Genomic DNA, 27,511 nt, shown 5'->3' on the forward strand with positions numbered 1-27,511 from the left:
TTCTAGCAGGGTCATTGTAACAATGTGCCTAAATCAGCCAGCACACGGCCTGGGACCTAGAGCCTATTTAACAAATGGGAACTATGATTCTTGACTAAAGCAACTGTTAAGATATGTAACCCCAGATTGCAAAAAGTGTGCTGTCTTAACTTTTTTAGTGGTTCAGATGGATTGGGCTAGCTCTTGAGGATAAATGTATTTATAGATATATGCTGAGAAGTGCTGACTCTCCTGAATTATTGTTAACTTCGATAATCGGATGGGAAAAACTGGAACCTAGAGATGGAGCTCTGGTTCCAGCTCAGGCCCGGATCCCAAAGGTAGTGTGGTCTCACCCCAAGTCTGTTTCCTCATTTGCAAAATGAGGCCCAAAGCATCTTTGCTTCCCACCTGCAGAGTGGACTAAAGGATGAGCTCTCCAAGCCCTCTGCCACTGAAAGGCATTTCCACAGTAAGTCCCCTCCAGGTTCTGCATCTGGACCTGTTCCCTTCATCTTTGCTACTGATGTCACTTCAGTGACTCCTCATCAGCTTATGAGATGCTATTTAGGTTTCCTTTGGATTCACTGTTTGGTTGTTAATTCTCCGAGGAGCATTCTCTGTGGAGACAGATCTGAAATGCTTTAAAAATCTAAAACCAAAATATCTACCACACTTGTCCTTAGCTGATTTGACAACTGTACTATGTTAGCATGAAGGACTGGAACACAAAGGTGAAGAAGCTCTGAAATGTTCCAAACTCCTATCTACTACTTCATAATACAACACAGATCCAACAACTTCCAAGAGTGAGAAGAAAAATGTAGAAAGGCAACAAAGGGAAAACAATATATTTATTCAGAGGCATGAAAATGCTTAACTCACTTATAAATAAATGTAATATAATTTACCCAGTGAAAAAATAGCCAAAATCCATCAATAAACAGGATTTTATATTTGAAATGATTTCATATTTGATCTCCAAATAATTTTCCCATCATGATCTATTAGTAGTAGCAATTTTACAACTATAGAAAAACCTGTTATCATAATCATCAGGGCGGGGGGGGGCACATTTTTCAGGAATTTTCTTTAAAAATGAACCAGTGCAAATAAATTCAGATTGTAAGGGAAAAGGTAAGACCTAGGGCTTATCTTCAGAAAAGTAGAAAAGAAAAATCCCAAACATTTATTCATTTAACAAATAAAAAAGCAAACTACATTTTGATCAGTGCAAAATAATACAAATGAATATTGTAAAACATTCTTACACAGTGATTGCAATAATTACACTTTTAAATGTGCATTCAAGTACTAATGCTGAAGAAACATTCACACTTCCTGTTAAAAATAACACTAGACCTAGACATGTTTGGACACTGCTTCTTTTCATTTAACAATGACCAAAAAAAAAATCATGCCAACAGGTGGCAAGTAACCTTAAAATACTGTATTCTTTTTTTTTTGTCTATAAATGATTTTTCAGAGTCTGTATTTTTTATCTGCAAGAACCCAAAGAATGTCTCATGATGGCTAATCAAGAAGCTCTTTCTATAAAATAACTTTCAATATTACAAAGACCCAACATTTTGAAATGCAGGGTTAGCTCAAAAATGAATAGGGCAGATGCCGTTTTCTCTGGAAAGGAATGGGTAATTCCTTAATGGGTATAAGCCTGCTATTATGCAGACACTATGAGCACACCCCTCTGTAATCACCAAGGCCCTGCTTAATGAGCCAAACAGATTTCATGAACTGTTAGCAAGCACACTAGCAATGCAGAGCTCAGGCCAGCATCGGGCTGACATCAACCTCATTGGCGTGGTCGCTGTCGAGGAGTCTTCCTTCAAAAAGCTCCCTCCTAATTTTGGCCTGAGTCTCAGGCTTTAATAAAAGTTCCTTTATCTCTCTCACTTTGGACTTCAGTCTCATCCTTTCTCGATGCAAAGCTTCATTAATTAAGTACTGGATTCCAATAGGTTCCTTGCCTAAGGGAAAAAAATTATATAATGTTTTACATACAAATGCCCATGAAAAACATTAAAATATGGCACAATGACTTATCAAAACAGGGTTGAAAGAAAAATCTTTAGAATGTTGCCTGCATTTTATAGAAAAGGTTGCATTTCACCAAAAAATGTCATTTACATGAAATACCATTTACTGTGAATAAAGATCACTGCATAGCCACAGCACACCTAGGACAAACATGAGACACTGCATATCGTGACTGCAGAGACACTAACTTCAACAGTGGTTATTTTAAATGTAGCACTTGTGAGGCCTCGGGTAAAGGAGTCACAGTGCCCAGCTGGGCAATAAAAGTAGCAGGACATGGCCTGCTCCGCGGTCTGGATCGAGTCCATGAAGCACAACCGTGTCTCTACCCCTGTGACAGCAAGAGCTCCCTAAGGGCTGAGGGGAGGTGACACCGGGCCACTCATTCTTCTTCCATCAATTAATTTCCTCTGTTAGTCCCAGTGCTCCATTTCTCTTCTGTTGCGTCTCAGAAATGCAAACCCATCTATCTTGGAAGTTCTAGGCATTCACCCCAGATTCAACCGGAGACACTCCAACGGCTCGGGGGAGCCAGGGGCCTTGGCAGACGGAAGCAGGGGTGCCTCTCGCAGGCGGCGGGGGCTGCAGGCCAGGCTCACGGGCTGTCGCTGTCACCGCCCTGGCCATTCCTTTCGGCCTCTTCCGTTCTCACCGAGCCTCCGTCCCCTGGCTTGTTTTTGTTCTGTGTTTCTTCCAGATACTGCTGCACGGCCTTGAGCACCGCGTTCTCCACCAGCCTCTTACTGAGCCTCACCAGCTCAGCATCATCGGGCTCACCTCCGCTCTTTTCACCTACATTCCACAACAGAGAAGAAAGGTCACTGATCTCATATTGCCATGGCAACGCGGCACGCGGGGCCGGCAGTGCAGTCAGCTTAAAAGAGCAAGCGTCCTTCAGTCTCCTCAGTCGGGCCTATACGTCCAAAAACAGCGGGCTGGCTTTTCATTTGGAATTTGCAGAAGCAGGAGCCTCCCTATTCTTTGAGTATTTAGGCTGGAACACCACCTAGCAATGCTAGAAGCTTCCCATTCCTACTGGGAATTTTTATTCTTCCCTGGGCCAAGGCAATGCCCACCACCCGGAGCCTCAGGCATGAGAACTGGTTAATTTACATCTGTTTCTGCTGCTTCTTCTTCACTACCAAATACAGGTGGTCAGTATTCCCGTGGAGTCTACCTGCGTAGGACCTCTTACTGTTAAATGCCTGGCCTGGAGGTTGGCTGCTATTAAACTCACAGCACTCCCGGAATGACACAGGCAGCTACTACTGCTGCTAACTGGTTTAAAATAAGTTTATATAACGGCTATTCTTTTGAATTTCAGTGCTACTGCTGGAATTTAAGAAATAGGAAATTATTCAAGGAAAAGTCAGAATTATGATACTAAATTACCAGATGTGAGTATTTTATGGCCATTTCACTTCCCCGCTAATGATGATCAAGGTTAATTATTCCATTTTTCATTTTGCTGGTCTGCATCTCTCCACCTGCTACTCATTTCCCAGGCACCTGCTTCATCACCCTTAAAAGGGGAAAAGAACAGAGGGGCTCTTCCCCTTGCCCGCTCAGCCCCCCATTCCTTCCGTTGAGCTGTGGGCCCAGGAAGGCAGGTGACTGGAGGCAGAGAAGTGGTGAGGGGGCTCAGGCACTAGCACAGTTCAGTCCTGGAATACCACCCACAGGCTCCAGGAGACAAAGGCCAGGTGCTGCACCTGCTGCCCTGGCTCTGGGCAGGATGTGAGCTGGAAGGCGGGCATTATTTTCTAGGCTCATGTGTAACAGAGACTGAAGGAGAAAAGCATAAACGCCAAGGGTGAGCCCCAACCCTCCTTCTGAGTCCCCCACCTCCATGAACACATAGCCAGGACAATTCTGCTCACAGTCCCCACCATTGTTCCCAGCCACATCCCTAACAGGACAAGCAGAGGATGATACGGATTAAAGACAAATCTGGAGACGCCAAAAGTGGGGAAATTCAGCAACTGCTTTCCCTTCAAAGGTGGCAATAAGGCACAGACCTCAAACCCAAAGTCCCAGATTATAGCATTTGCAGCACAAAATGTGTTTAGAATTGAGTAAGTTTCAACTTAGTGACTTCTCTATAGAACTCACTAAACATAAAGATGTCAGGATATTATTAAAAGAAAGATAAAGAGATCCATTACTAATATCACACTTGGGGGCAAGCTAAGACTGTTTTTATTAGAAAGAACAAATGTGTATATTGCCTAACACTGAAAGGATTTTATCTCAATCTTTATACTGCCTAGATGGTATCTCCAAACACAATTTCCTGGAACTATTTTTGTATAATGGATGTTCAAATTTCAAAGGGAAAATCAAACTGCAAATAAAGGACTAGTTCTCAGTGCCCTTCAAAACACTGGGACTGACTCTCTACATCTGCCACTCCACGTCTGCTCTGCCTTCAGGCCAGAGAATGAGCTCCTGGGGGTCCCCCTGAACTTGCCAGCTTTCCCACTGGTAAGATAACAGGGTTGTGTTTGAGTATGATTAGTAACTCAAAATCCCTCTCAGGTCTAATATTCTGTGACTCCTATACATCCATATTAAGTGTCCAGAAACATTACAAGATTCAAAACACAAAAATATTCCCACAAAAAGCTCATTTTTTTCCCTCTGACTTTCCTGTATCTGTTTATGCTTTTCCTGTTAGCCAAGCTCAACATGAGATTGTCGCCATCTTTGACTCCTTCCTTTTCCTCATTAACTGAAGTAATCACCAAAAGCCTCATCTGTGTGCCCTTCACAATTTCTACCTTCCTCAATGCATCTGGTAGAACACTCCTAGCTTAATATATCCAAAACATTCCTCTGACTCTCCACTGTCTCTACAGGAAAACTTGAGCTTGTCTTCCCAGGTAATACAAAATTTGCCTTTCCAGTCTGATCACCCACCACTGCCACACCTCCACCGTCAGCTTCCAACATTTCCTTAGGAGCCTGCACACCATTCTCTATTTCTGGACTGCCCGCCCTCCATCTCACCAATTAAAATTCCACCCATTCCATGAAGCCTTCCCTGTCTAACCCAGCTGGAAGTGATGAGCTGCCACTGGATTCCAGTAACTATATGCTTGGAACCCTTCTAGTCTACAGCAGTGAACAAAAAGCCTCACTGGTATTCTTAACTTATACAAACTGCAATTATTATCTTTAATGCATTTATTCAACCACTACTGACTCGGGGTCTGCTCTGATGAAGATGCAGTCTTACGTACAGAAACTGTCTTAGGCTCCTCCATTATCTCCTGCTCTGCCAATGCAAGGCACAGTGTGCCGGTTTGGAACTGTTATGGACCCCAAAAGAGCCATGATTTTTTAATCCAATCTTGTTGGGTGGAACCTTTTGATTGGGTTTTCCTGTGGAGATGTGACTCACCCAACTGTGGGTGAGACCTCTGATTAAATTATTTCCATGGAGTTGTGGACCCTGCCTATCCTGAATGGGATAGGTCTTGATTAGTTCACTGGAGTACTTAATTAGTTCTTGGAGTACTTGATTAGTTCACTGGAGTACTAAAGAGAGCTCAAGAACCAAAACAGATGCTTGGAGATGCAGACAGAAGGACGTTTGGAGATGCTAAGTTAAGAGATGAAGTCCAGAGTTTGCCCTGGAGAAGCTAAGAGAGGACTCAGATGCTTCGAGAGAAATGCCCCAGGAGAACCAAGCAGAGAGCTGAGAAAAGCTAAGAGAGACAGAAGCCCAGAGACATTCTGGAGAAAGCCATTTTGAAATGCAACCCAGGAGCAAAGGACCAGCAGACGCCAGCCACGTGCCTTCCCAGCTAACAAAGTTGTTCCGGATGCCATTTGACCTTCCTTCAGTGAAGGTATCCTCTTGTTGATACCTTAGTTCAGACACTTCTATGGCCTTAGAACTATAAACTTGTAACCTAATAAAGCCCCTTTATAAAAGCCATTTCTCGTATTTTTCTTAACAGTAGCTCTAGCAAACCGGAATACACAGTTTACCAAACACAATGAAAGCTCAATAAATACTTGTTAGAGTAAACTGTTCACTAAAGGTCCTTGCAGGCAGTGGCAGCATTTTAAACATTTAACTATCTTCTTATAAGGTTAGCATACCATGGCCATAAATTTACACATTAAACAAGAGCAGAGAATGCCAGAATAATCGAAATATGTACGTGAAAAATCTCCATCCACTTTGCTAAAAGAACCTGGTCGATATGACAAAATATTCAGCCTATGGGAAAAAATATTAACTACCTATAATGACTCATTAACTAACCAACCAACAAAAAAAACCCCAAATTCATAATAATCTTCCAGATCTGAAATGGATTCCAGCCTCCCCTTATAATTTCCCCAGAGCATCATCGGGCCACCAATGTTGGTCCAGGGAGGAGCCTATGCAAAACTCATCACAGAGCCCTGCAGGATGAGGAGATTCAAAAACACGGCTCTTCCTTCTGAGGGGCCTCATTTGTGCTGCTAGAAGACTTAGTAGAGCCTAACTGAAGACAGTTTTGCAGTTCCTCAGAAAATTAAGTACAGAATTGCCATATGACCCAACATCCCTCTTCTAGGTATATACTTCAAAGAACTGAAAGCAGGAACTAGAACAGACACCTGCACACTGATGTTCATAGTGGCATAATTCACTATTGCCAAAAGATGGAAGCAACCCAAGTGTCCATCAACCATCACCACATTGTGAATGAAATTAATATCACTGAATTATATATTTACATGTAGTTAAAAGAGAAAATTTTAAGTTTTTGTATGTTACTAGAATACATTGTTTATATGTTACTATGTTGTTTATATGTTACTAGAATACATTTTTTAAAAAAAAGCTGCTATAGGGCTATACAACACAAATAGTGGTTCTTATTGTAAATGATAGTCTACAGTTGGTAGTACAATTATAAAAATGTTCTTTCATGATGTAACAAATGTTATTACACTACAGCAAAGTGTTAATAATAGGGTGGTATAAGGGAACTCTGTATTTTATGCATGATTTTTCTGTAAATCTACAACTTCTCTAATAAAAAAAAAAAAAGGACCTGAAGTTAAAGTCATTCTGTATTTTCGTTCTGCTCAGTACATGAATAAGTAGTGATCTCTAAGATAGATGAATGCATTCACTGTAATGGTAGCCAGGTCAACTCTTGATTTAAAAAAAGAAAATCTTTCTTGGTCTATGTAGGTTACTTAATATCGTACCTAGTAAAATGACAGATTAACCTTTGTCTGAAATTGTTATTTTAGAAATGCTTCCCGCCTCCCCCCGCCAAGAAAATCCTTGATCAATTTCTTAGTGGCAGTAAGAAGGAACAAGGTTGTGAAACATATGACAACATGGATGAACCTTGAAGACATAATGCTTAGTGAAATAAGTCAGACACAAAAAGAAAGATATTATATGTTACCACTAATGTGAACTCTGTGAAAAATGTAAAATAAATGGTTTATATTGTAGCATGTAGGGGACCTAGCGATAGACAGCAAATAGTGAAGGGGGGATGATAATCTAATTAAGAACAGGTAAGTTATGGAGGGTAAATTTAATGTTATGGGAATGCTCAGGAATGACTATGGTTTGTTAATTTTTGGGGGGTATTGTAGGAACATGTTGGAAGCAATGTAGTTATTTCAGGTTTTTGTTTTTCTTATTCCTTTGTTGGGTTATAGTTTGTTTATTTTCTTGGGGTAGGTAGGGTAGGAGCATGTTGAAAGCAATGTAGTTATTTTAGGTTATTTGTTTTTCTTATTACTCTGTTCTGGTTTTCTTTGAAATATCTTTTTTTACCATTGTTTTTTAATTTTTTGATAAATAAAATTTAAAAAATTTCTTAGGATAATACTAAGAATATAAAAGAAAGGGGAGGAAAAATTCTTTTAAGCCCCTCAAACACAGCAATGTTCCTAAAGGAACAGACTTAGGAGACATTTCAACAGGCTTCAAGTAAGCAATCCCCTCTCTGTCAGAGTCACAGTATCATTAATTCATGGTTTATATCTGTGATTCTGTATTTCTTTCTATTGCCTGAGATCTTTGCTAACAAACCAGAGCAGGGATAAAATTTCTTTTTGTAGGTAAAAAAACAGAAAATAAGAACTCTTCTGTGGTAGCAAGAGTATTTTACACATACTAGGATAATCAAAGGTCAGAAATAATGTGGTTCAGCTGGTCTTATGTGACAGGAACCAAAACTGCTTAATTGATGTCACACGAAGGGCTCCAGAAGACAACACCACCCCCCATCTATTCCCAATACTAGGTGTCTATTTGTTCTGACAAGAAGAAATTATGCAAAAAAATGTTCAAAGGAATGCAAGGCTAAGAAAAAGACTTTTAATGCAACCACAGTAAAAGTTCTCACTCACGCAACACTCAACTATCAAAAACCTCATTTGGTATCTGAGCAAAGGCTTCCTAAACACCATCCCATCACTTGCTCCACTCTGCCCTTCCTGTTCCTGCAGTGTAATTGTGTCCTTCTTAAAAGGGTTATTTTCTTTTTTCTAATTGAGCATACCTTTTCTTTCACCCACCTAGCTAAAGAGAGACTCTAAATAGAGACTAGGAGATATTAAGAGGGAGGAGGGGTACCCTCAGCTTCCATGCACCCCTCCTGCAGCTCATCTAGGAGGGACAGGTCAGGAATCACACCCCAAGAGCATACTTTAACTGACACTGGCCTTAGAGCCTTGTCTGCCAAAAGTATTAGCTGCAACACCCCAGGAAATATGAGTTCCTGTAAGTAAAGCTCCCCAACTCTTGCCCAATACCAAAGCTATACACACACACACACAAACACACTTAGATATACAAAGGCTGAGTGAATTAACTTTCAGCAGGGAACTTTACAAGAAAAATTTCAGGCAGAAGAAAAATGGCACTGAATGGAAATTTGGATCTACACAAAGGCAAGTGGAGAACACAAAATTGCAAATACGTAGGTAAAAATAAAATACTTTAAAAAAATTCTTAATCTCCTTAAAAAATAAATGTTTTTGAATGGGGTTTATAAAATATGTGAAATAAAATGCATGACAATAATAGCATAAATGCTAGGAGGAGGGAAATGGAAATAATTGTTGTAGGGTTCTTATATTAAATGTAAAGTGGCATAACATTATTTGAAGGCACACCATCCTAAGGATGTTTATTTTAAAACCCTAGAGCAACCACTAAAATTAAAAAAAAAAAAAAAAAAAAAAGAGGCATAGCTAACAAGCAAATAATGGAGATTAAATGGAATCATAAAATTTCTTAATACAAAAGAAGGCAGGAAAAGAAAAGAAAAGAGGTGATGGGGAAAAAGAGAAAACAATCAGCAAGATGGATAGATAATCACATAAAATATAAATGGTTTAAGCATACCAGTAAAAAATAGCAGTAGTTTGGATTAAAAAAATAAGAATTGAATACACTGCCTACAATTAACTCCACTTCAAATACAAACATTCAGAAAGTTTAAAGGTAAGAGGATGGAAAAAGATATATCTTGCTAATACTAATCAAAAGTATTAGCTATATTTATCAGACTAAATATATTTCATAAAAAAATAATAAAAATAATAAAGAGGCATATTATATAATGATAAAGAGGTCAATTCATCAAGAGATATAAAAATCCTAAAAATGTATGCACCTAATCACAAGAGCTTCAAAGTATATGAAGCAAAACTGATAGAACTGGAAGGAAATACAGACAATCCACAATTATAGTTTGAGATTTCATAGACCCCTTCTAATAACTGATAGAACAAAGAGAGAGAACTTCAGTAAAAATGTGAACTATGCAAGCAACCAATTCACCTAACTGACAATTATAGAACACTCCACTCAACATCAGGTAGATCATATTCTCGGCCATAAAACAAGTCTCAATAAATTAAAAATTATGGAAATCATGCAAGGAAATCAAATTTAAAAATCAATAACAGAAGATTATTAAACAGTACATTTCTAAATAATCCATGGCTCAAACAAGAAATTAAAAGAGAAATTAGAAAATAATTTAAACTGAATGAAAATGAAAACATAATATCAAATTTGTGGAACGCAGCCAAAGCTGTACTTCACAGGAAATTTATGCCATTAAATACCTATATTAGAAAATAGAGAGATCTGAAAATCAGTTATCAAAGTTGCCACATTTAGAACATAGGAATAAAGGAACAAATTAAGCAGAAGGTAGGAAATAATAAAGATAATAAAACCAGATGAACCCAGTGCAGAAATCAAGTGATTCACTGATCAGTATTCAGCCTGGGAAAACCCAGTTCAGAAGGTCAACCCAGAAAGAGCTTGCAATCTTTAAGCTTGCCCCAGTTGTAAACAAGATCCCTAGGGATATAAGTCAGTCAAGCCTGAATCCTCATGGTTGAGTCTCTCTCAGATATCTTGCTAAGCAAGGCTTTAGATCTCAGAACCTCCCTTAAACCTGACCATCCAGGAGTGATCCTCAGTTAGACAATCTAGAGTTTGAACCCACCCAAGGACTGAGAGAGGACTTCTGGGTTCCAGGGCCCTCAGTCCAGATTACATCAAAACAACGGCTCATTTGCAAGGCAAGAACTAAAAAGACCCTGTAAGATATTTCACTTGTGGCTGCAGCCAGAAAACCACAGTAAGGAAGAAATTATTTCTTACTTGGTCCTGGAACAGTTCATGATGAATGGATACTGCAGAAACAGGTCCACTTTCATAGAAAAATAGGATTCAAGTGGAAAAAACCTGGAGAAACTCATGGAAGATCTGACTGATAACTGCATGAAGTCATCTGGCCTTGTCCATGTCCACATGCAGGGGTACGAAGCCCTCTTCCCTGAAAAATATGCCCTTAAGAGAAGTCCATCTTCATTTCATGGAACAAATATCAGCAGGAACCCCAAGAGGAAAGAGCATGAGGATACCCTTCCAAGGTCCCCAAGATACTCCCCTTCAAACATGACAAGGAGATACATATAAAGAAGATGGTAGCAACATTTCTGTGAAAACCAATCAAGTAAATGACAGTGTTACTAGTTAAGGTGATCAAGTACCTTTCCTGGTTATTATTCGGGAAGAGAATAGCCATAAGCAAGAAGAGGGGAGTGTTTCCTGGGAGAACCGGCACAATTCCAGAAGAGCAGTGCTTGGCTCCTCCAGATCCCAGGAAGGATCCCTAGGAGGGATCCTTGACATCTCTTATCAACATGTCCCTATGGAGGTAGGACCACAGCTTCTCTCCAGGCCAGACCAGGCCACCCCTGAGCCTGTCCCTACCAACCAAAGCAATGATGGAATACCCAAGTGTGGGTAAACCAAACAAGAGTACACAGTCCCCTCAAATCATACAGATTTAAGGACTGTCACAGGAACTTTAGATAACTCTCTCAGCTAGATGCCCACCAGAAAAGACACAGGAATGAGAGACCATTTGTTTGTGCCAAGTGTCACAAAAGTTTCTTCTAGGCATCAGACATGTCTGTGCACCCAAAGGTTCACAAAGCAGAGAAGTCCTTCAAGTGCAGCAAATGTGAAAAGTCCTTCAGCCAAAAACCAACTTGCAGACTTCTGAAAGAATCCACTCCAGACAGAAGCCCTATGTATGTTCCCATTGTCAGAGAAACTACCTTCAGTCATCTTCATGCCACCACCATGTGAGGACCTACCAGAAAATTAATCTCAAAAGCAACTGTCTTAGAACATAGGTTATCAGGGGAAGGCTTACTGTAAAGGTCCCTCTCACAGCAGTCACATCTATTCCTGAGTTGTAACAAATATCTCTAAATTCTGAGATGCTGAGCTCTTTGTGTGTTACTTGGGATAGTCCATGGAACTTCGAATATCTGTGTGACAGTTGAGACTCAGCTAGAACTCGGCAGCTATGAATGTCAGTATTACCCCATACAGCAACTGTTAAAAAAGCTGATAAAGAGTTAAGACTTTAATTAGAGATTTGAATGAAGTAGAACTGGTTAGGACTAAGGTAAATCAGACTAAAGGGTAAAGGACGATATTGACTGTGTTTTAAAACTTCAACTTCTGTGTGAGGCCAAAGGATGAGATGTTTATTTGGTGCAAAATCTGTATTTTCTATAGCACACTAAATAATTTAACTTGTACGGTCAGTTTATCCAAACACCATAATTACATGGAACTTTGAATAGGGAGTGAGAGTTGGTTAGTTTGTACAGGTTAGTGTGAAATCCCAGTACATCCCAAAGTAATTTGGGCAGAGAATAAAAATGTATTTGCAAAGCTCCCATGAGGGACTGGGGGAAAATGCAGAAATAATAAACTTCCCCACGTGGAATTACTGATATTCTCGCAAGCACTGGGGACTACCATTACAGTAGGCCAAGCCCTCAATCTTGGGGCTTGCCCTTAGGAAGCTTGTTACTGCAAAGGAGAGGCTAAGCTTACTTATAATTGTGCCTAAGAGTCTCCCCCAGAGAACCTCTTTTGTTGCTCAGATGTGGTCCTGCTCTCTCTAAGCCCACTTGGCAGGTAAACTCACTGCCACACCCCCCCTACATGGGACATGACTCCCAGGGGTATAAATCTCTCTGGCAACATGGGACATGACCCCCAGGGATGAGCCTGGCCCTGGCATCATGAGATTGAGAACATCTTCTTGACCAAAAGGGGGAAGAGAAAGGAAACAAAATAAAGTTTCAGTGACTGAGAGATTTCAAATGGAGTTGAGAGGTCATTCTGGAGGTTATTCTTATAGGAGATACAGATATCCCTTTTTAGTTTTTAGTATATTGGAATAGCTAGAAGGAAATACCTGAAACTGTTGAACTGCAACCCAGCAGACTTGATTCTTGAAGACGACTGTATAACTATGTAGCATACACTGTGCGACTATGTGTGGAAACCTTGTGCCTCACACTCCTCTATCCACTGTATGGACAGATGAGTAGAAAAATGGGAAAAAAAAATTAAATGAATAATAGGGGGGATGGAATGTTTTGGGTGTTCTTCTTTACTTGTATTTTTTTTTTTTGGAGTAATGAAAACATTCAAAAATTAATTTTGGTGATGAACACACAACCATATAATGGTACTGTGAACAACTGAATGTACACTGTGGATGACTGTATGGTATGTGAATATATCTCAATAAAACTGAACTTTAAAAAAAGCAATTCTGCTATAGCAGAAGCTCTGCCAGCTATCCCACAGAATATATATTTTTTTAATTATCTGGCATGACTAATATTTCCTACAAAATGGTAATTCTTTTAGTAGGGAGATCAGATACAGATTGGTTACTTGTAAAGATAAAGAATGAAATAGAAAATGGACAAACAATAGAGAAAATAAATGAAATCAAAGGATGGTACTTTGGAAAAAATCAACATAATTAACAAATATCTATCCAGACAGAACAAAAACAAAGAAAAAAAAAAGTGGGGAAAGATGGTAGCATAGGGAGGTGTGGAATTTAGTTAGTCCTCTAAGCAACTAGGAAATAGTCAGGAACAACTAGTAAACAGTCTGGAACAATTGCTGGGGGACAACCTGACTGTCCACACATCAGACACTAGCCTGGAATGGGTGGAATGGCTGAGATCACAGCATAAAAGCTGTAAGTAAAAACTGTGGAACTGTGCCAGGAGCCCCCTCCCCAAACAGGCTGAGCTGCAAAATTTCACTGTGGGTGAAAGAAGCAGTCCCTGCCGGGAACAAGCAAATATAGTTCAACCTAGCTCTAACTGGGGTTTTAATTAACAAATGTGGACTGCTGAATACAAGCTACAAACACAAACAAACCTCTAACAAGCAGCATAGTACCCTGAGGTTGCTCCCAGTGAAGAGGAGATGGGGCTGATGGAAAAAAATAAAATAAAATACAGAGGCTTGGAATACTGGAAAATGGCTGTGTCCCAAGACAAGGAGCACAGAAGACCGGTACTATCTCTGGCCGAAAGGCGAAACTGGGGGACTGGGGACTGGCTCTGAAAAGGGGTTTTCTTTCCCCTTTTTTCTTCTCTCAATCTGAGTGGCTCAGTGGAGAAAGTCTCAGGCATTTTCAATTCTTGGCCTGCTGACCCAGGCAGGGGTGGAATTAACAGAGTCAGAGAGACAAAGGAGTAATTCAAGTGCAGAAGATAACTCCCTAGGGGGTGTATCTTACCTAAGAGGAGGGAGGTGGGGCCAAGCTCAAGTGCCTGCTCTTCCTTCAGAACTCAGACCCCAGGGCCTGGGGGGAAGCAAACAAACAAACCAGAAACAACTTAAGCTGAGAATTAAAGGGGCCACACCTCTTTACACCAGTGGGGAGTGACAGGCTAACAGATGCCACCTGCTGGGCAGGTTAGGAAAAGCACAGAGGATAGAGGCCTCACAGGGAAGTCTGTCAATCTTCTAAAACACACCCTCAAGGAAACCCGATACTGAATACAGCCCCCTTTTGAGACCTGGGCCCGCTCTGCTCTGGGAAAATCTGATTGGGGTAATCAAGGAAGCCAGATGCCTAGACAACAAAAAACTAAAAATCACACTAGGAAAAATGAAGATATGGCCTAGTCAAAGGAACAAACTTACATTTCAACTGAGATACAGGAATTGAAACAACTAATTAAAGATTTCAAATAAATATGTTAAATCAATTCAATGAGTTGAAGAAAGATGTTGCAAAAGAGATGAAGGATATAAAGAAAACATTGGGCGAACATAAGGAAGAACTCAAAAGTCTGAAAAAACTGGTGGCAGAACCTATGGAAATGAAAGGCACAACACAAGAGATGAAAAACACAATGGAGACATACAACAGCAGATCTCAAGAGGCAGAAGAAAACTCTCAGGAACTGGATAACAAGACACCTGAAATCCCACACACAAAAGAATAGATTGGGAAAAGAATTGAAAAATCTGAGCAACATCTAAGGGAACTGAATGACAACATGAAATTCATGAATGTCCGTGTCATGGGTGTCCCAGAAGGAGAAGAGAAGGGAAAAGGGGCAGAAGCAATAATGGAGGAAATGTCACTGAAAATTTCCCATCTCATATGAAAGACTAAAATTACAGATCCAAGAAGCGCAGCATACCCCAAACAGAATAGACGTGAATAGGCCTACGCCAAGACACTTAATAATCAGATTATCAAACATCAAAGACAGAGGGAATCCTGAAAGCAGGAAGAGAAAAGTGATCCATCACATACAAAGGAAGCTTGATAGACTGTGTGGATTTCTCAGTAGAAACCATGGAGGCAAGAAAGCAGTGGTGTGATATATTTAAGATACTGAAAGAGAAAAACCACCAACCAAGAATCCTATATCCATCAAAACTGTCCTTTAAATATGAGGGATAGTTTAAAATATTCTCTGACAGATAATGACAGAGTTTGTGAACAAGATACCTCCTCTACAGGAAATACTAAAGGGAGCACTACAGACAGACAGGAAAAGACAGCAGTGAGAGATCTGGAGCACAATTTTGGGTGATGGTAGCACAATAATGTAAGTACACTGAACAAAGAAGATTGTGAGTATGGTTCAAAGAAGAAGGTTAGGAGCATGTGGGACACCAGAAGGAAAGAGGGAAGATAAAGACTGGGTCTATATAACTTAGTGAAACCTAGAGTGGTCAGTGATTGTGATAAAATGTACAAACATATTTTTACATGAGGAAGAACAAATGAATGTCAACCTTGAAAGGTGTTAAAAAGGGGGTGGTATTGGGGAAAAAATGCAATCAATTCAAATTAGAGTCTATAGTTAACAGAAACATTGTATTATTCTTCCTTTAATGTAACAGTGGCAATATACCAAAGCTAAATGCCTGCAAGAGGGGGATATGAGGGAGGGGTATGGGATTCTTGGCATTGGTGATGTCTGATTTTTTTATTGCACTTTATTTTAATTTTATCTTTTCTTTTATTGCTTTTTAGCTGTCATTTTTTTCTTCCTTTTTTTTTTTTTTTGTCTTTCTACCCTTTTTTCAGTCTTCCTCTTTCTTTGTGGAAGAAATGGAAATGTCCTTACATAGGTAGTGGTGGTGATGGTGAATGCCTAACTACGTGATTATACAGGGAACAATCAACTGTTTACTTAGGATGGAATGTATGGTGCATGAACAAAACCATCTTAAAAAAAAAATGGGTTGATGGATGCACCTTGAGGACATTATGTTGAGTGAAGTAAGTCAGACACAAAACGACAAATACTGTATGATCTCACTGATATGAACTAATTATAATATGTAAACTCATAAACATGAAATATAGGTTACCAGAATATAGAATGAGGCTAAAGAATGGGGAGCAGTTGCTTATTATGAGCAGAATGTTTAACCAGGTTGAACTTAAGCATTTGGAAATGGACAGAGGTAATGGTAGCACTTTATTGTGAGAATAACTAACAGTGCTGAATGGTGTGTGAATGTGGTGGAAAGGGGAAGCTTAGAGTCACATGTCTCCAGAAGGAAAGTTGGAGGTTAAAACATGGGAATGTATAACACAGTAAATCTTATGGTGGACAATGTCCATGATTAACTGTTTACGAATATTAGAAATCTCTTTCATGAACTAGAACAAATGCATGACACTATAAGTTAATAATAGAGGGATATACAGGGGGAAAATAACACCTATTGCAAACTATGTACTACAGTTAGTAATATTTTAATATTCCTTCATCAACAATAAGAAATGTACTATACCAATATTATGAGTCAATCATGGAGCAGGGGGGGGTAGGGGTATGGGAGGATTTGAGTTTTCTTTTTTATTTTTATTTGTTTTCTGGAGTAATGAAAATGTTCTAAAATTGAAAAAAATTAATTATGGTGATGAATGCATAACTATATAATGATACCATGAATAACTGATTGTACAATTTAGATGATTGTACTATATGTGAATAGTCTCAATAAAATTGAATTAAAAAAAAAAATCAAAGATAGAAGATATATACTACCAATATCAGGAATAAGAAAGGGAACATCGCTACCAATTCTACAGAGATTAAAAGGATAATAAGATAATATTATGAACAATTTCATGCCAACAGATGCAACAAACTAGATGAAATGGACAAATTCCCTGAAACACAAAGAGTACCAAAATGCATTCCAAAAGAAACAAATAACTTGAATAGTCCCAGACATATTAAAGAAGTTGAAACTGTGGCTAAAAATCTTCTATAAAGTAGCCCAGATGGTTCTTCACTGTTGGTAAATTCTACGAAATATTTTAGGAATAATTTATACCAATTCACTAACTCTCCCAGAAAATGAAACAGAGAACACTTTCCAATTTATTCTATGATGCCTAACCAGACAGACATTACAAAAACAGAAAACTACAGACCAATATCCCTCATGAATGGAGACACAAAAGTCCTTAGGAAAATACTACCAAATTGAATTCAACATTTTATAAAAAGGATAGTATACCATAACCGATAGGGGTTTATTTAGAAACACAAGATTGATTTTAAATTTGAAAATCAGAATAATTTGCCGTACTACAGACTAAGAAAGAAAATATGTTCATTTCATCTCAATACATTCAGAAAAGGAATGTGACAAAATTCAATACTCACTTATGATAAACATTCTTAGCAAACTCAAAACAGAAGGAAACTTCCTCAGGCTTATAAAGGGCATCTATAAAAACATCATATTTGATAGTGAGAGACTAAATTATTTCCCCATAAGATCAGGAGCAAGATAAAGATATCTGCACTCACCATTACTATACAATACTGTACTTTAAATCCTAGCCAGTGCAATCAGGCAAGAAAAATAAATAAAAAAGCATCTAGATTTTAAAAGCAGCAGTAAGGCTGTCTTTATTAGATGACATGCGTCTATCTAGAAATCCTACAGGATCTACAAAAATGTGTTTAGCAAGGTCACAGGATATAAAAACTATACACAAAAATCAATTGCATTTCTCTATACTAGCTATAAACTGAAAACAGAAATTTAAAAGTGTATTTATAATAGCATAAAATATGAAATATATAAGGACAATTCAACTAAATATGTGCAAGACCTATTTTAACAACTACAAAACTTCCTGAGAGAAATTAAATAAGAACTAAATAAGTGTTGAGATAAACTATGCTCATGGATTGAAAAACTCAATATTGAATCAGATGGTTGGCTTTAAGTACTGCAGGCAAACACGTTAGAGAGGGAAAAGGGCTGTTTCCTGGAGAGTGGAGAAGGCATTAAATTCCTGGAAGCGGGGGAACTTCTAAGGCCACCAACGGATGGTGGTGATGGTAGCACAACACTGTGAATGTAATTAACAGCACTGAATTAAATTTTTGAATGTGGTTAAAGAGGAAATGTACATAATGATAAGAGATTGTATATATGCACTAGAATAAAAATTTTAAAAAAAACTCATGGGACTGTATAACACAAACAATGAACTCTAAGGTAAATCACGGACTATACTTAATAATACAATTATAAAAATGTGCTTTCATCAAATATAACAAATGTACCACACTAATACAAGGTGTTAATAATAGGGTGGTATATGGGAACCCTATATTTATGCATGGTTTTTCTGTAAACCTGCAACTTCTCTAATAATAAAGAGAAAGAAAGAAATCAAGACAATGCAGTATTGGTCTGAAGAAAGAGCATTCAGATCAATGAAACAAAAGAGAAAATCCAGAAAGAGACCCATACATATATGGCTATTTGAGTTTTAACAAAGGTTCCAAGGGTGCCTTCCTGTTCTGAAGGCAATGCTCACCAAGGTGGGTCACGAGAATAAGTACTGCCAGAAATCTAATCTACTGAAATAAATCAGAATTGTAAGCATCACTCTATCTCTTTTATAAGCAAGGATGGACCCATATCAGAAGGTTCCACTGGCTGAGAAAATTCCCATGAGGCCAGGTCACTTAGAGCAATAACAAGAATGTCTTCCTTCCATTCATTTCATTAACACTGCACATTTTCAGAGTGCTTTCAGAAACGTAATCTCACTTGGTTCTCACAAACACCTTATGGGGTCAAGTAAATAAGTGTTATTCTTCCCGTATTACAAATAAGAACGAGGCACAAGATCAAGATCACAAACTAAGATCACACAGCAGTAGTGACGGGAATCAGCACCCCACCTGCAAGGAGTCAGGAAGCTGACACCAGGACACCCACCCCATGCAGATACCCCACAGGCCCCTGGAGTTACTCTCATTCTGGGAAAATGAAGGCATACATGTGGGAAATACCATGCAATGTAATGACTGGTTGGTTGGAAGCCAGTAAAATTCACTGATTGAAAAACAATGAAATTTCATTCTCACATTGACATTTTCAATAGTAACTAACAGATATTGAGTAATGCAGTACGATCCTTCCTTCCTTCACTATTTCCTTCCACAAACATTCAATGAGTACTCTGCATTTGCGATAAGCCTGGCTAAGAGCACAGAAATGAATCCAACATGGGCCTGGCCTCCAGGAAACCTGCAATTTAGTAGAGGCAGAAACATATGTTAACAAATAAATAAGGCATCAGGAATGTTCAGAAGGAAGGATGTACGGTATAGATTGGATATGCAAAGTAAAGCCAGGTCAGTTCTATCCAGGGGGAAAATATTTGCGATCGCCTGAGTTATATTCCCAACAAACACGTTCTGAATTATAATTCACATCCCTTGTGGGTTCAAACCCACTCCAAAAAGGATCACTTGAAGATGTTATTTTTAGTGAAGGCACAGCAAACTGAAGCAGGTGGGCCTTAATCCGTATTACTGGAGGCCTTATAAAGAGAAGCTGGAAGTCACACAAGCAAGAAAGGAGAGGACATCGCAGGTGGGTTTTAATCCAGATTACTGGAGGCCTTATAAGGAGAAGCTGGAAGTCACACAAGCAGGAAAGGAGAGGACATCACCATGTGACAGGAGGCAGAGGTGCAAGCCAAGGAACCTCAAGGGTTGCCGGCAACCAGCACCAGAACGCTACAGACTTTGGGAGAAAAGAAGCCTCACCAGTATTTTGATTTGGGGCTGCTGCTAAGCTCAAAACTGTAAGCCAATAAATTTTTGTTATTTAAGCCAATCATTGTATGGGTCTGGCATACTAAGAGAATATAAAGAAAAGTTTCACATAGGAAGTGAAGCTTGAGTTGGATCTTCTAAACTGAGCAGGTGCTTCTCAAGGGTGCGAGAGGAGAAATGGCAGGACTGGGAGGTAAGGCCAGCATGTCCTGTTCAGGTAACTGCAGAATGTCCTCTGGGAGAGAGTGACTCATTATGAGGTGGGAGGGAGGCAAATGAAGCAGCTGGAAACTTAAGCAAGGAAAGAATACCCAGCTGGTCAGTATATTCAGCAGACAGACTGGCACATCATTTATTTCTTTAGCACCTTCTACAATCCAATTACACTTCTAGATTTTGAGGTATACATGGAATACTAAGGCTTGTCTTCAAAGAATTGCTTATTTTAACCAATGAGGTATAACGTTAAAGATAATTAGATTTTCGGTACAACTGTTTTTGTTTCAAATGTAAATTTGAGCCTCAGAACATCCTTTTTATAGGAAAACATCTGATGTGCCACTAACCAGTGATTTTTAACTTCACTTTTTTTCAGGTTCGATGAAAATAAAGTCATTGCACTTAACAACAGGAACTAACATATAAGCATAACCATAATGTGATCAAGAACATCATAAATTCTTTAAGCATCACAGGACAAAAGGAATAATATTCCTTAAAATTATTCAAAACTTAGTGCTCTCTAATTCAGCTGTCAAATCCTAAACCAAACCCTCTGTGGATGAGAGTACACAATGGGTTTTACACCGCAAAATTTTCAATCTGATTATTCATTTATCAAACATACAAATAGGTTAAATTGCCACTGTTCTTTTTCTTTGATGGTTTCCAACATCTAATTTTTAAAATCTGACCGTGAAAACCCAGGCACACAGAAAAACTGGGTAAGTTTATTTTGTTTGATAATACTGATCAATCTATAGACCAAGCCCATTCAGCATAATAAAAGCAATAACAAGAATGGGCAATGTAGAGGAACTTGAAGATAAGACAATTCATCACTGCAATAAAATCAAGAGAAAGCTGACAAGTTAAGGAATTACCCTTGGCCATCCTTTCAGGGCATATAATAAAAAGGAAGAAAGAAGCAGAATGTACTTTCAAAAAACTGAACCTTGGTGAACTCATGAATTTATTGCTTTAGCTTCAGGAGGAATGACTGAGGAAAGTAATTTAGGATATATTGTTCTTTTCTCTATGACCTAAGGCTGCCATTTACAAAAGGCTTCCAGAAAGCATTCAGATAAAAATCAGATGGTTTTAAAGTTCTCACTGGTGATGTCTAGTGTTCGTTAAATTCTTTGAATATATGTATTCTTACTGTAAGATTTTAAACTAGCATTAAGTTTGCTGAGTAATACGCTGAAGACATGTAAATGCAAATTCATGTATTCCATCCATTGAAATTTGCTTCTCAAGCTCTTGCTCTCTAAGGAAAAAACTGCTCCTAGTTGAAGGAAGAACAAGCACATGTGGTAAAGAGGAGGACAAAGACCACCGGCCGCCACCGGGCTTCCAAGGCAAGCTTGATGTCCTGGGAAAGCAAGGCACTGAGAAGACGGTGGAAAAACGGTCTCTGTCTCCACCCCAACCATGCCCCACTGTTTCTCCCTGAAGGATGAACTAGAATCTGCCTCCATCGCAGCTGCAAGCATCTCTTCCCAGGAGATTTGGAGATGGGGAAGCTCATATTCCTTCATTGCCAGTTTCTCCTAAGACTTGCACAGTGAGCTCCAAGACTCTGCACATTTATGTTTCCCAACACATAATATTATTTTACTTACTTGCAATGATTATGTCTATGGATCTTCGTAATAATAATAATAAAGCTACCTTAAGCTAAGTGCCTACTATTTGCCTAGTTTTGCCCAAACACAAGGTTATTTGTTAATGATCGTCCCAATATACAACTCTGAGCAAGCATGAGATGGGCAAGCTATCTACTTCATACAATACATTTCTTGAAACAAGGTTGCAGTAACTGCAAACAAAAATTTTACGCATTGTTCTACACAGCTTGCATTTGCATTCTTTTGCAACTAAAGGATGTTCCTTTGTAGGGAAAGAGAAGAGTTACTGCTAATTAAATTTGCAGAAGGACTTTCAGCAGACATCTGAACAGATCACAGCTGAAACAGAGTACCGATGACTTGAGGTTTCTAAACTGATGCACCAAACTGAAATGTGAGGCACTGACAGTCAGGGATTTTCTTTACATGAAAATCACAATGGATAAGAATAACCCCATCAAGGGCAGTTTACACACAACTCACAGGAACATATCTACTTCAAAACATGCGCTGCACATGTGCTGGCAACATCATAATCACTCAAGGCCTCAGCTTTGCTCTTTCCCGCCTGTAGGCACCATATACTTCCAGCCACAGAGGTTTTCCATCCACCATCCATTCATTCTAGAATCCCCAAAGATTTGAGATAATTGATAACAGAAAAGCATACAGTACAAGGTACACTACAAGAAAAAAGTAAATACTCAAGTTCAAGAAAAAAACATAAATTATAATAACAAGTAAAGCACAAGAGGCAGATAGAGATCCCAATGTGCAGATCACAAGGGCCTTGAGTTTGGTTCTGAGCTTCCCCATATTCAAAGTGAAGGGGAGTGCAGGTAGGTTCTCCTTGTGAAGAGCCCAGGAGCAAACAGGGTTCCTTCAGGATCCCAGCGTCTATACCATTGCTGCCCCACCCCCACAGGGCGTCAGGTCATGCCTGCTTTGGAATGGTCCCTTCCCCTCCCACCCTCCACCCTTGACTCTGGTAAGAGCATCCACTCCATTCTGGTGACTTCACCTCTCACCTTCTATAGGGTTCCAGGGGGCCCCTGATCCAGAGTTACTACTGGCCAGTAGGGAGCCCTGTGCAAATTTTTAACAAGTCCCCTACCACAACACACTTTATTTCCATCTCTTGGAAATTTTTCATAACATACTGCCTTTATTAGTACATAAAGACACCTGATGTCATATACTTAAATTACCATGTGTTTGATGTGTTGGCACCCCCTAGGGTTGTTCAGTTTACAACCTGCACCCTCCCCTCAGATTTTACACATGAGCACTGGGAGAGAGAAACTCATTCTTCTTGAGCAGTAAGGATGCTGCCCCGGAGCTCCTGGAAACAAAAGCTCCACCAAGGAAGGAAGCCTGAGAGGTGAGAACACAGAAGCTGCTGGAAGACACGGCTCCAGCAGGGAGGGAAGCCTGAGAGGTGAGAAGAAAGAAACTGCTGGAAGACATAGCCCCATCACTGAGGGAAACCTGAGAGGGTGAGAACATAAGCGCTAAAAGGAGAGATGGAAATATGAAGGGCTGACAGTGTCTGCAAGTCAGCATCAAGGTCAACTCTACTCCATCTTGTGTCTGCACATACATATGAGCCAATCAAGTCTCCCTTTTAATTAAAAAAGAAAAAAAAAAGAGAAGAAATTTGCTCTGATCTACGTGACTCCCTGGCAGCTGTCCTCACACCACCTTGACTCTCTCTGCTGCCCTCTCCTATTTCCGCTTTACTGTCCATTTTCTGGATGCCTCCGGCACCTGAGCCTTCAGGACTCTACGATCCCGACGGGCTTGAGAGTCTGCCTTTCCTTCCCGAACACTGGCCGCCTCCTGCCACCCGTTCTGAGGCTTGGCCCCACCTAATTTGACCTGTCCCTGCATCACAGGCTGACGGTGAACTTCAGCAATTTGGAATGAGAGAACTGGTTTAAGACAAAGATTCATCAAAAAAAAAAATAATAATAATAAAAAATAAAAGCTACTATAAATAAGAATGCAGAATACATGCTTAACATATTTTAAAAGAATAAACTATTTTTAAAGTATTTTAGTAAACTGTTTACAAATTAACTTAAAAATAATTTGTTCTTTTTAAGTTTGTTAAATTGATCTGGGTAAGGGTTTTCCGTGGTAACTTTTTATTAACAATTAGTTTGAATTTCTATAGCCTACCCATTTTTGAAAAAACTATTTCTTTTGACATATTCACATTTCTACTTAACTTGTAAAAATTTTTGGATTTCTTACCATGAAAAATACACTATTATTTCATATGGTGATATTTTTGTCCCCAAAGAAATAAGAACCACAAACTGGCATAAACTAAATGCCTGCCTTGGAAAAACAAAAAATATATACATAGTTCAAACATAGCCAACAACTATGTGCCATTTTTTTAAGCCATTGTCTCAGCTCCAAACCCCTCCCTTCTTTACTGGGCCTTGGGATGCTGGCACTGGGATCTGTCATCATTCTTCTTTGTGAGTGGATTCCCATTAGGCTCTGCCAATAGGGGGCACTAGCAGGAAACCAGACAGAAACACACAAGGAAAAGAAATTCTTTGCTCCTTGCTCCGGTCAGCACTGCCCCAGTAACATCCATTCACCAAGGCAGTGGCAGTGGCTTCCAGCAGCGGTGGGTCCCAGTTTCCGTGTTTTTCAGCCTCACTGCATTCCCCCAGGAATGGCCAGAATCTTAGCTCCCTGGGTCCCTTTTCTGTGTTCCTGGGGCATCTCCTCTGAGACTGCAGCCCCCAACACTCCAGATGTGGGGCCCTTCCTCTGAGTTACCCCACTCTGAAAGTTACTACCTTTGTTTTTCCTCAGTATTCCCTTTCCACCCTGCATTCCTCCAACGACCTTTAACTAATTCCCAGTATTAAATCCTCCCTGTTAAAATAACTGCTATATTTTAACTGTTTCCTTGACTGGATCTTAACTGATCCAAACTATTTCTGTACCCCCTCCCCCACGACACACACACACACGCACAGTCATATTTCAGAGGACTAAGACATGAACAACAAAAGCCAAGAGTGCAAAGGTAGAAGCTGCTAGGAGCTTGAACTTTTAGAAAAATTGCACATTTCATCACAATTGTGCCTCAACAATGCACTTCTTCCCTCATAAAACAATTTGTGTTTATTCTGCCCTTTAATTTAATATTCAAATTTCACAGTTTTACACGTACATTTTTAGGTTCTATAAAATCATTAAATCTAATTTCACATTGGAGTGTATTAGGTTAAGTACAGTGTCCTGTAGTGGATACACAACAGCACTTCTATGAATTTTAAGTATATTAAATCTACTATTTACATATTAGAGCAAATTAATTTAAAATAAATCTAAATGGGGACAATCATGTAATAGGCAATACACCTTAGCTTGTTATATGTAGGAATTACTGATGTCAACTGCCAGCTATTGCTACTCTAAGTTTAATGATCAACTTTTTATGGGATGCCCAGGCGATATACAATGTACCTGGAAAAGAGCCCAAAGTTATATATTACACTCCTATTTTAAAACAAGCTGGTTGACCCTAAAGGCACTGACTTAAAAGTTATTTAACAGTTATCATAAGTTAAGAAATTATAAAGAGGCAGGCTTTTTCTTTTTCATTAAAAATTCTGTTCTTCCATTTAAAGAAAGAGTTTGGTGGCTTAAGATTGTTTGAAAACTCTGCCGTCAATTATCCTCTTTTGGGTAATGCATTAGGAACTAATGATTGAAAAATGTGATCATGGTAATTTCTGTTTCAGGACTCTATTTCAGTATTTTTATTGATTAAAACATAAAAGAGTTATTGCAAACAAAGAGTAACTGCAAACATAATTAGAATATCACTGGACTGAATGTCTTTTAAATCCATCACACCTTTAGTCACCCAAAGAAAATGTGTTAAAATTACATGCTGTCCTAAATCTGTTCTTGGAACCACACAAAACATCCTTTCTTTCTCTTTCACATTAAAGATCCCAGAATATTTTCAGACCCTAACTCTCTGCCTTCTCCCTTCCTGGCTTGAGAAGCCCACATGCTTCAGCTGTCCTTTTGGATTCCTCCAGTTTCCCTGCCATCCTGGTCCCCTTCTTGGGACACACTCCAGCTTTGGCAGATTGCAAAATAAGGTCTGACTGCACTGCATGCAGGTCTAGACCCGGGCTCGCAGACTAACAAATCGCCTGCTATCATGAACATCAATCAAAATCCTGAAAAAAAGCTGCACTTCACAGATAACTTTCAGGTGAACATTTAAAATGCTTGGAAAGTGTGAATTTTATTTTTGCTCTAAGAGTCAGATGTGAGACATCAAATTGAAACTGGATGCAATTTATAGACACATGACAAATGCCAACAACTACCTGACCACTAAGACCGAAGTGGGGGGGGGGGGGGGGCTGAGACAGGCCATGAAAAAAATGGTTGTTCTTTTCCTCCAGATTCTTCCCTCTCCATCAGCATTACCAGCCGGGTGAGCTCACAGGTGGCGTGCTCTCTCTCTCTCTCTCTCTCTCTCTCTCTCTCTCTCTCTCTCTCTCTCTCTCTCTCTCTCTCTCTTTTTCTCTCTCCCCCTCCCCCTCCCTCTCCCGAAGCATCCTGTTTGTACATCTTCTCCCTGGCACCATAGTTTTTCTGTATGTTTGTCTTATGTTTATGAATGTCCTTTACTAAATTCATAAGTTTGGAGAGGAGTAGGCAGAAACAGAAAATTATAAGCCTCAAATATCTTTGATTCAGCCTTGAACACAATTGACATCATTGATGTCCTAGTTAGCAGAGAATTTAAGGTAAAACTATACTTATCCTTTATATTTTCATCATGAATCTCACCTGTTATCTATGACTACGGTCCATGATTTCTGTCTACGCAGAGGGTACAGGACTTCACTAGAATACTGAAAGGCTGGTTTTAATAGTTCCAAGGTCCGTTAACTTGTAACTGTGACATTATGAATGCTTGTTATGGGAACTACATTTGCTAAAATGTTTGTTGTGGAAACTGTTTGCTCATGTCCAGCTGTAAACCCTGAAACCTCTGAAAGGAGGTTGATGTAAGGCTAGTCTTGGCAGTAATTAACTCCTCTCCCTCTCACTGGACTTGGCTAATTTTGCTCTTTAACTTCCCAGGTATGGATGGGGGTATAACTTTGCTTGTGAGACTGAAAGCTTCGAGATGCTTTATCTTCATTTTCTCCTTCAGAGCATAATAAATTTGAAAAAACAAACAAACAAAAAACAACCCAGCAGTGGGGACCATGTCTCATCATCCTTTTTTCCATAACAGCCAGCTCAGAGCTTTCCAGCTGTGAGGCATTCAACAGTATTAGCTGAAGTAAACTGAACTGCTCTTCAGAGCAGCTCTGGTGGAAGGCTATGTTTTATTGCCACTATCATGGAACAGAAAGGTTCAGAAGAAATCATAGTTTTCACTTCTTCACTTTCCCACTCTTATATATACTTAGGGTCTCCTAGAATAGCACCAGAAGCAGGTGACAAAATTTAACTCAAGCAAGCACAAGCAAAGAAAAAGAGGAGGATTTATTGTTTCACGTAATGGAGAAGGGCTTAGGCATGGCTGACCCCAGAGGTTCAAACAAGAGCATCAGAACTGATTTGCTCTCTCCTTCTTGGGGTTC

The 27,511-nt window shown here is 39.4% G+C and overlaps 1 protein-coding gene across 4 annotated transcripts in view; it reads right to left on the reverse strand.

The window, feature by feature from the left end:
* Positions 1-1,430: 1,430 nt before the first annotated feature.
* AKAP7 (A-kinase anchoring protein 7) overlaps positions 1,431-27,511 on the reverse strand; it is a 166,182-nt gene continuing 140,101 nt past the window's right edge. For 3 of the 4 annotated variants that reach the window (XM_037842762.1, XM_037842765.1, XM_037842766.1), the window contains exon 8: positions 1,431-1,967. In XM_037842762.1, the coding sequence (XP_037698690.1) occupies positions 1,765-1,967 (203 nt within the window). In that variant the 3' untranslated portion in view covers positions 1,431-1,764. Of the gene's footprint in view, positions 2,830-27,511 lie in introns of all 4 variants that reach the window. The other variant, XM_037842764.1, reaches the window with a different exon arrangement.

Source organism: Choloepus didactylus, chromosome 7 (genome assembly GCF_015220235.1).
Source record: "Choloepus didactylus isolate mChoDid1 chromosome 7, mChoDid1.pri, whole genome shotgun sequence".
Lineage (NCBI taxonomy): Eukaryota > Metazoa > Chordata > Mammalia > Pilosa > Megalonychidae > Choloepus > Choloepus didactylus.